Raw genomic sequence first — 10,701 nt, 5'->3', positions numbered from 1 at the left:
ATAGATGCTGGCAAGATATTTCCCCCGGGATAAAGTTAGATAGTTACCCATTTAGGTGATATGGAAAAATTTCTTCACTCAAAAGATTGTCAACCTTTGGAATTCACTACCCCAGGGAACTGCAGATGCTCAGAGTAAATTCAAGACAGATCATAGACTTTTGGGTACCAACAGAAGCAGCAAGGGATAAGGGAATACTGCAAGAAGGTGGTGTTGAGGTAGATCAGCTGTCATACTGAAGGGCCTGTTCCTAATGTTCTTAAAAAGGCTATGTGCATGGAAATGCAAGACAAGATCAGCCTCAGCTGTGACACTCCACATACAATAGTCTGCATTCTGTCTAGAATGAACTGTACTCTTAAGACAGTGCTTTTGGAGGAAAGTTAAAAAACAGGCCAAAAACAGCACTTCTGTTCAAGTTGCTTTATTTGGAGCAAAGCTAAAGAACATTTTCTACAAGTACACTTCAATAAACCCACCAATATACAGCTTAATAGAACTCATTCAAGTTATGGTGGTACAATCAATTACATAATTGGGTGGTATGAAAACTGGACGGACTACAAACATAAGTTAAACATGCACTGAGCTTGACAGACAATGCTGTAAGCAGCAAGGGATAGACAGTTCAGGTGTTCAGCTGCTGTCATTACCCAACGTGTGCTTGTCAAATAAGTATTCAGCCATTCCATTTTCAGGAGCACCCAATCTCCGCAAGTTGGTTACATGGTCTCCTAGTAGTTTAATAGACTTGACCTGCTCATCCAGGTAGTGGGTCTCCAGAAAGTCACAGAGCTGTGGAGAAACAAAACATTATGAGGCTAGTCAACAGCATTTAAAATGCCAATAACCACCACCAGGGCAGCAAGATTTCCATTCTATTGTTCTCTAGTAATCTACAACCAGACAAGACCAGAAACACTCAAATGAGATTACCTCCATTTAAACAGCCTGCTAACATTTATCAAGGTTTATATGAAAACTGCTAGTTGGGGGCAGCATTGAAAAAAGCCATTGGCTCAGAATTCCAGTTTAGCATAAAAGTCAGTCAGAAAAAGTCAACAGGTAGGAATGAAACTCACTGTTCTTAACAGTCACTTGCTTAGAACAAGGCCAAATGGAGTATTTACAAAGTGCAATGCAAATTCAAACTGCACATTTGATCTAAAAATATCCATCCAAATCCAGCTACAGCCAGCAAGTTACTGCACAAGTCAGCCAAAGGAATTACGTTGCAGTTACGGCAGGTTTGGAAGGAAAAAAATAAAGGATGTGTTTGCTGACAACACAACCACTAGGTGGTACAGTTTTGGCACAAATGCAGCCTCATTGACAAACTTCATGAGGACTTATGCAGCTGCCAGTAATAAAAATGGTGCTGCTCAATTTGACAAAAAATTGAACCCAAACCCCTTTCAATGACCATGACCACCACCATTGCCCATACCCCCCACCATTAAAACAGCACCCTGCTCCCTCAGTTGCTGCACTCAAAACATGCATCTATATCACCACATAATGACATTGGAGTGTTGCTTTACCCCTCAATGGTTGTGATCGTCACCTCCATCCCCTCCAACATACCACGCTCGCTCCTGCAATCGGCACCTTAACCACCACTTCTCTTCCCCCGCTCCCACCTGTTCTCTCCTGTGCCTGCTCACTTCCCGCCTTGCCACTAGCACACCCTGCCACTTCTCCGGGTGGTGAGGGAGGAGGGAATGGCAAGCAGACAGGTGTGGGATAGAACAGTGGGATGACGCAGTGAGCAATTGGGAACTGTGAGCAGGATACATTTGGGAGAGGATGGTGGAGGTGGTGATGGTGGCCATTGAGGGGCGAAGGGGGTTTGGGTTCAATTCATCGTCAAATTTTTATTACTGGCAGCTGCCTGAGACGTTGCAGACAGTGATATTTCAGTCAACGAGGCTGCATTTGTGCATGTGCCAGTACAGCACCACCTAGTGGTTGTATTCAGTAAATGCAGCCAATGAAAAAAGGTGACATTGCCGGGTGGGGGTGAAATGTAAAAAGATAAAAACTGAGTTACTGAACTAAAAGTGTAAACAAAGTTAAAAATCAGAATATCCCAACTGTAAATAGTTAATGGTCTTGTCCAAAATTCCAAATCTAAGCCAGTTCAAACACAAATCCAAGTCCATGGCTTCAATACAGCAAAAGTGGAATTGTAGCACATGTTACAAAACTACAATTTCTCCCAATTCTATGATTTTTGAATACCACCTGTCTCAAATGCAGTAATGGGTTACTTCAGTAATGAAGTGTTGCACTGGCAAAATGATAGGGACCAGAGATCTGGTGCAAATTCCTAGTACTTTCACCAAGCTTCATATATTGGTCCCAAATGCAGTTTAAAAAGAATTAAAGTGAATATGCTTTTTGTAAGATACTCTGGTCACAAAGTAAACAAAAAAAAACACTCCCATCACAGCACAAGTTTCAAATGTCAAACAGTTTCAAGTAGAACTTTACCCAAGTTCCCATCCACAATTGCACTTAAAAGCCAACTGAAAGAAAACAGAGCATAAATTCGAAGAACTCCTTCAATATTCTTCCATTTACTGAGAGTCACCACACCTAGTTTTCTAGTTAAGACACAGCCTACAGTGCACACTGGCTATGAACTGATAAAACAATCAAGTGACTCACACCAGCAGGCATGAACACTTAAAATACATACATGTGGGTCATTCCTGTCTGTAGCTAGTTTATGCAACTCTAAAAGCGACTGGTTCACACTCTTCTCCAGCTCCAGAGAACATATCATTGCATCCAAGCCACTTCCCCATTCATCACGATCTGGTTTCTAACAAGAGAAAAATGCATCCGTTACTTCACATTCAACTATCAAGTAGTTATCAGTATTGCTAACTTTGTCAAGCACCAAAGCAGCATCCCCACAGAATATTAAACCATATCATAGCGACTCTTAGTAGTGAATTCCTGATTAAAAAACAGGCTGGGCAATTGCCAAAAGAATACCAGACCAAAAACAGCAACTATAGGATAGTTATATTGCAAAAGAACTGTTAAATGCGATGCAAAATTAACCATATTAAATAGCTTTTCTTGTTGCCATGTGCTGAAATGGAAGAGGGAGGAGCATTAAATCCCAGAGGGCAGCTCATGAATTAAAGCCTGGCACACAGAGAAGCAAGCCTGCAGAAAGCCACAGATGAAAAAGGACTGAGCATATGTGGGCCTTGTACTGTATTAGTACCACTGACGAAAGACAATTCAAATAGAATTTAGTGGGTGCCAAAAGCAATGGATTGCCTTCCTAATAGTGAACAGGAGGAAGTTGAGATTCATCCAGGATTTGATGTTAAACAAGCAGCACAGTGGTTAGCACTGCAGCCTCACAGCTCCAGTGACCCGGGTTCAGTTCGGGGTACTGCCTGTGTGGAGTTTTCAAGTTCTCCCTGTGACTGCATGGGTTTCCACTGGATGCTCTGGTTTCCTCCCACAGCCAAAGACTTGCAGGTTGATAGGTAAATTGGCCATTGTAAATTTCCCCTAGTGTAGGTAGGTGGTAGGAGAATGGCAGGGATGTGGTAGAGAATATGGGATTAATGTAGGGTTAGTATAAATGGGTGGTTGTTGGTCAGCACAGACTCAGTGGGCTCAAGGGCCTGTTTCAGTGCTGTATCTCTAAATAAAAGCATTCTGACAGCACAGCCAGGAGTGCTTGGGGTTGCTTTTTGGGCAGCGAATTGATATGTCCGTGGAAATTTTTTTTTAAGAAAGGGACAAGCCACAGAGCAAGAGTGGATGAACAAAGGTGTACAGCATCACCTGACCTACCTCCTTACCTCCCCAGTGACTATTGTATATTAGATTGGAGAAGTACATGTAAATTGCTATCTTGATAGTAGTATTTGAGACTATTGAACAGTGCAAGAGGATGATCCCACACCAAGCAAATCATCTTCTACTCAAGGACATCCTTCAGGTATACTTGTTCACTCTTCCAGAACCCCAATTTTTAGTCGTCATTTCTCTGGTACTTTGCAACTACAACAGATGCCCATTTACCTCCTCACTGGAAAGGACTGCAATTTAGTTCAAAATTTTTAATGTTTACTTCATGAGTCACTATAGACAATCCAGATCCTTTTTGTAGAGCACATGCTATGGACTATGAAACCAAAAGCCTTCAACATTTTACAACAAAACTTCAGGCAGCACTCCCAGGGGGGGTGGGGGAGGAAGTGTAGGGGAAAGCAAAGGCAAAAAAAAAAAGAGTGCAAGACAGTAGTGACCTTTGTGGTGACTGGTAACAAACCACCCATTCTACAGTTTCAGGCATAGCATCACCAAGGGAAACCAGTAAGGGGATTTCACCAGGTAAAGGCAATTAAAAATCTTGTTCCCAGTCCCCCAACCCAAACATCCTACTAAAGAATTTTCAGGTGAAATTTCCTTTAAAAAAAAGTGTAGGTTTCAAACTTAAGCGATTAGCTTTAATGATATCGATAATGCAAAGTGATGTTTAAAAGATTGCAGAGTAGTACAATAGTGAGTTTGCAATTGTGTGTGGGCAAGTATGGGGGGGGGGGGGCAAGGGAAGAAAACTGGAAATTAGCACCACAGGTTTTCAATGAAAAGTGAATTCCTCCTAGGATCCACTTCCACATTTCTATTATCCTCAGCTACATTATAGAATATTAGGTCCAGTCAGCTGTCCATTTGGAAAACTTGCTTCTTGGATTTCAGTGTGGATTGGCTTAAAGATGCAGAACTGTGCAGGTCAGTGAAAAGGGATCTTTTTGTGGGGGTGGGGGGGGGGGGGGGGGGCAGTAAAGGTAGGCAGTTGTGAAGACGACAGTGGATATAAAAAGTCTACATTCCTTATTTGATTAGATAACCAGCCATCACCACTTTATAAAAAGATGTATCAAGTTAAAAGGAAGACTGGCTTCACTGGATGATACCCCTTCAATACAAGGTATAGTTTGTTACATGTATTCGTAATGTTCTATTTTATCACCTCTAGTTAACATAACACTCATGTCTCTATCAAGTGTTTGAACATTCTTTATAATTTACTATTCTCTAGAAGGCAACAACAATGCAAAGACAAACAGGGATTATTCAGTTTTCAGAGTTTTGGACCTGGGGCTTCCTGGCATTTTTTCTTCATGTGCCATGAAGAGCACATATATAGAACTTCAACCTCTGAATGACACTAATGCAAAGGAACTTTGTAATACCAAAAGATACCATGATACACAGGCCTCCTTTAAAAAAAAAAAGTTGGTCTACCATTATGTCCAAGTATGAAAGTGTAAACTTTCAAGGAAAACAAACAGGAAAGAGGCATTTGTCTCTGAATTTGGTTTGAGACCAGTCAACAAAAGCACCTTCCTTTATGATTCAACTTCTGTTTGTCAAATTTCTCTTTTCCCAGATGGGAAAAGGATTCCATAGACAACAATCCAACCAGGTGGTTACTCTTCAACTGCAAAACAAGTGGAGCATAGCAAAGCCCAAACCTGTTTTCTAAACAGCAGGAGTCAACCAATGGTAATTGGACTAGAAACCCTGGGAGATTTTCCCTTTCCTAAACCAGGGATGCAGATGCCAGTTGTAATATCTTCTGCCACCCTAGCAGAGAGCAGCTAACTTGGCACAGATGTGGGGGAGGAGAAATCTTCCCTGGATACTTCAGGAGCCTGAGGTGGTCAACATGGGGTCTTAAACTGAAACTGGTTTAGTGCAAGACACCATCTCAGTAAAGGAGTTGAAGCTTGTGCTGGTGACATCTGTCTGGAAGTTTAAGCAGCTGCCACTTAATTTGCCTGCTAGTACTCACCAACAAGACTGCATGGTGTTTTGATGGCTAGTGCTTGTCCTAATTCCCTCTCTCAACAGTAACCAACTGATTAATTTTGAAGATGGAGCACACTTTTTTTATTTAATTTATTTAGAGATACAGCACTGAAACAGGCCCTTCGGCCCACTGAGTCTGTGCTGACCAAGGACCACCCATTTATACTAACCCTACAGTAATTCCATATTCCCTACTGACACTAGGGGCAATTTACAATGCCCAATTTACCTATCAACCTGCAAGTCTTTTGGCTGTGGGAGGAAACCGGAGCACCTGGCGGAAACCCACGCGGTCACAGGGAGAACTTGCAAACTCCACACAGGCAGTACCCAGAATCGAACCCGGGTCCCTGGAGCTGTGAGGCTGCAGTGCTAGCCACTGCACCGCCCCTTTTATTCTTGGCCTGCTGCTAGAGATTTGAAGCAGAACCAGAAAAGGTCTCCTAATGTGAAACTTTGTCAAGACTTGAACACTATCAACATCCAGGTAGAGGGCATCATCCTCCTCTGGATTGCCTGTACCAAAACCTGCAGTGTCATCATGTTTGAGAACCTATGTACCCTTTCACTCAGTCTCAGTCATCCTGAAACCTGCTGCTGTGCATCAGGCAGCAGGACCACTTCCAGCACATGCCATCTATTCAGTCTACACATACTGCTCCATTAAAACTGCATCTAAATCAGCACTTGAAAGTTAAATCTGGAGGTGGCTGATTTAGCACCTCCAGGGAAGTTCAAATTATGGTATTCTGCAATTAGGCCCAAAATTATGTGCTAAAACCATACTTTTAAACAGATATTTTATTAGCACAGCATCCATTGAACACGTTTTCACTCTCAACCAATATACCCACCCCCGAGTCTGTTTAGTACAACTCAGCTGAGCCAGTCTAAATTCTTAATATAGATTGAACTAAAATTAATTGCTTTAACAAGCCTACAGAGACATCGTAGGGTACTACTAGGGAGCTTCTTAAACCTTGATATCCTGGAGTAAGATGCGCCCTCCTCGCTGGTTCTGTAGTTTCATCAGTTTCTCAGCATGTTCACGCTCTTCATGGGATTGCTCCAGAAAGAATTTGGCAAAATTCTTCAATGCAATGTCATCTCTGTCAAAGTAGAAGGACTGAAAAGAAAAGTGTGTGTATATTTGTATACAGTTAAATATTGAGTATGTGCTCCTAAAGTAACAGCTCAAGTATCAACTGTAACATCTTAGCATAATCCACCTCTGGTTTCAGAAACCAAATTCAACTTGAAAAAATTGAACTTGTCTACTTGTTCTAAGAAAATTGAATGTACAACCAAATCAATACCCACTGGGCTCCAATCCACACTGCAAAACATTTATTGCCTTCTGCAGGTGGTTATCCACATGTGCACAGAGTTTTTCAGCAGCATGAGATTTTGTTAAGTTGTACTCCAGCACATCCCATAATGAAAGCACTTCAAAAAAATTGAAAACTAAAATGGACACCAAGGATAGGATGAAGGAGGTAAGTTTTTAAAAGAGGCTTTTTAAATGCTAGAGCTTTCTAAAGCATGTGGCCAACAGCTGAAGGCTTTGTCAAAGGATGAAGGTATAAAAGATGCAGCCAGAACCAGAAGAGTAGAACGCACATACTAGAACACAGGTCTAGAGTACACTGAAAAGCATTGGAGGGGCTGAAATAAGGATGAGGATTTTGAAAAGGAATAAAAGATAGTCTTTAGGTACAGAGATATGGAAAAAAATTGGAATTAATGCTACCAAAGCTCAAAGGTTTGATGGTTCTAATTGCCTAATTCTGTTCCTTCAACAGAAGGAATGCTCAACTCCAACCCATAAAAGTGAATGCTCTGGGTCATTATTCTGGTGCTTGAATAAAGCTATAAATAAAAACAAGAAATGCTGGAAATACTCAGCAGGTCTGCCAGCATCTGAGGAGAGAGAGTTTTGAAGGGTCACAGACCTAAAACATTAACTCTGCTTCTCTCTCCTCAGATGCTGCCAGATCTGAGGAGTATTTCCAGCATTTCTTGTTTTTATTTCAGATTTCCAGCATCCACAGTAATTTTGCTTTTACTTGAATAAAGGCAACAGCCAAACTTTCAGACTTCTCAACGTCAGGCTGTTTTGGACAGTGGAGTTTTCAACTCAGCCTAAGACATCCGCATTGTTTGAGACAGATACCAAATTAGAAAAACACTGGGCCTTTGAGGAGATGTGCCCAACCAATATCAGCTTAAGTTACAGAAACAGGTCAGAGGTTTTCTCCAAATATTCTACACTTCATTATGATTTTTACACTATACCAATCTTTGAGGGGATAGACTCCTTGTGGATGCAAATACCTAATTTAAAAAGGTTAATATTCACACTACAGCACAGGAAACAAATCAGTAGGTGCCAATAACTAAATTTACTTAGCACTCTTATTAAAAGAGAAATGCAATGCATCACAGTACAATTGCCAGATGGGAGGCTAAGAAAAGGCATTCAAACAGACATGTTCTAAAGGAAACATTTGAAGACAAGGGTAAAAAAAACCTGAAGGAACATCCTTTGCAAATGAAGCAGTCAAGCAGCCACCTAGCAGAGAGTTAACTAGTCATTTATCTCTTATTAGTGGAACCTTGTTGCCATATTTACACAGAAAACAGTCACTGTACTTCAAAAATAATTCAGACTATAAAGCATTTAGGAACAGAGGATGGAGGGATACAGTTGCATAGTTGCTAAACTAGTAATCCAGAAACACAAGTGCAAACTAACCACAGCAACTGGGAATTTTAATTAAATAAAACCTGGAATTAAAAGGCTAGCATAAATAATGGTGGCCATGAAATTACTGGATTGATGTAAAAACCCATCTGGTTCACTAATGTCTTTCAATAAAGCAAATCTGTTGTCTTTACCCAGTTTGGACTACATGTGACTTCAGACCCACATCAATGTGGTTGACTCTTAATTGTCCTCTGAAATGGCCCAACAAGCTACACAGTTGTATTCAAGGCAGCAGCTCACCATGATCAAGGGCAATAAATGCTGAGATGACTTTAGCAACAATGCCCACAGCCTGCAAATGTATTAAAGAAAATATAGACTGGTATCTACAAGAGACACCATCCAACCAATAAGATATTACAAGCACACTCCTTGCTCCAATGGTTCAGATGAATTTTGAACAAAAGCAGGGAGCTACCAGGCGTCTGGCCAACATTCGTTTCCAACCAACATCTGGCCTTTCATCTCGTTGTTTGAAACAGATTTCGCTGCATTTACCCACATTACTACACTTCAAAGTAATTCAGTGACATTGCAGTGATGCAATAAAGCACTATATAAATACAAGTGAACCAGCTTTTTCACATTGCACCCATTTTTTTTCCATCGTGCTGCTAAGCTACCATGGAAATATCATGTTTCACCCACAGGGCTCGAGACAGAGAGGGGGAGGGGAAGGGAAGAGACAAAGGAGGGCAAGAGAGGCGTTTTACTCTGTAATTCCCTCCCCCACCCTGGGCATGGCCTCCCTCTCACTCTGATCTCACCATCGCCCTTCGAGTCACGCAGAACTCTCGCCCCAGTCAACCAGAAATAGTAACCGCCTTCCATCTCTAACCTGCGGACGGTACTCACCATGGAGAGATAGACATAAGACGCGTACAGTTCCAGGTTGATCTGGCGGCTGATGGCGGCCTCGCAGTCAGGGTGGTAATTTTGTCGCACTTGGGAACTCATGGCGAAGGACGGAGTAGATACGTAACAAGATATAACGATACTGTGTATGTGGAGAGAGCCGTGCGTGGCAAACGGATAAAACAGCTGGGAATAAAGGTTCCGTTCAATCACTGTTGAAGCAGGAACACTATCTCTCCCTCACTGATTGCACCCTGTCTCGCAACTGACCCTTATGTAAAGACATGGCGCGCATGCGTATTGTTGGGGCCGCCCGTGGTTGGGGGGAACTTCCGGAACTTTCAAAAACAATTCGCGCCCCGCCCCCAACCCCAGGAGCGCGCGCCCTGCCTTCAACTGCTAGGAACGTGCGGCTTCATTGGCTGCTCGAGATGCCATTCTTTGTCCAATTCTGAAGTGGGGTCTCGCGCCTGAAGCAGTGACCGCGCGGAAGGGCCGTTAAAGGCGAAGGGGGAAGGAGAGGCAAGGGCAAAGCATGTGCTTTCTTTCCTTCTCAAATTCGTTTGTGCTAATTTGCGTTTAAAAACTAAAATGAAGGAAAATCAGGACAAAGAGGTTCAATTTACGCCTCATCATTTTATTAGTAAAACAAAAGGTGTCTGTCGTGGCGGGCCTGCTGGTAATGGAGGGACAGAGTCAGGGCGAAAGCGCATTATCACACTCGGCCGCGACCTTGTCCAGACTGACAGCCATTTTATGGAGCATTTGCCTTCGACAGGAAAATGCGCATCATTTCTGCTAAACCGTTGACTGCCCGTTATCTTTGTTTCGGCCATGAGTCCCCACCGCCACAGCCCTCACAGATAGTTAAAGACACCCCATCTCTGTTAATAGCCTTTGTAAAACAACAGTGATATAAGTATCGCATATAGTGTGATACCAGCATGACAATAACAGGATGAACATAACAAATAGGAGAAGGAGTAGGCCATGCGGCTCTTCGAGCCTGCTGTGCCATTCAGCTAGATCGTGGCTGATGTATTTCAACGCCATATTCCCACACTATCCCCATATCCCTTGATGTCTTCAATATCTACAAATCTGTCAATCTCTTGTCTTGAATATACTCAATGACTCAGCTTCCACAGCCCTCTGGGGTAAAGAATTCCAAAGATGCACAAACCTCTGAGTGAAGAAATTCTTCACAGTCCTAACTGGTAGATCTC

The 10,701-nt window shown here is 42.3% G+C and overlaps 1 protein-coding gene across 1 annotated transcript; it reads right to left on the bottom strand.

The window, feature by feature from the left end:
- Positions 1–408: 408 nt before the first annotated feature.
- On the bottom strand, positions 409–9,769 carry fth1a (ferritin, heavy polypeptide 1a). Its single transcript, XM_068046156.1, is given in 5 exon segments — positions 409–648; positions 651–795; positions 2,702–2,827; positions 6,833–6,979; positions 9,476–9,769. Coding segments are annotated over 5 exon segments (540 nt in total). The 5' UTR covers positions 9,578–9,769; the 3' UTR covers positions 409–628.
- Positions 9,770–10,701: the final 932 nt, after the last annotated feature.

This window comes from Heterodontus francisci, chromosome 14 (genome assembly GCF_036365525.1).
Source record: "Heterodontus francisci isolate sHetFra1 chromosome 14, sHetFra1.hap1, whole genome shotgun sequence".
Lineage (NCBI taxonomy): Eukaryota > Metazoa > Chordata > Chondrichthyes > Heterodontiformes > Heterodontidae > Heterodontus > Heterodontus francisci.
Note: the sequence above shows the minus strand (reverse complement) of the source record. Positions and strands in the feature narration are given on the sequence as shown.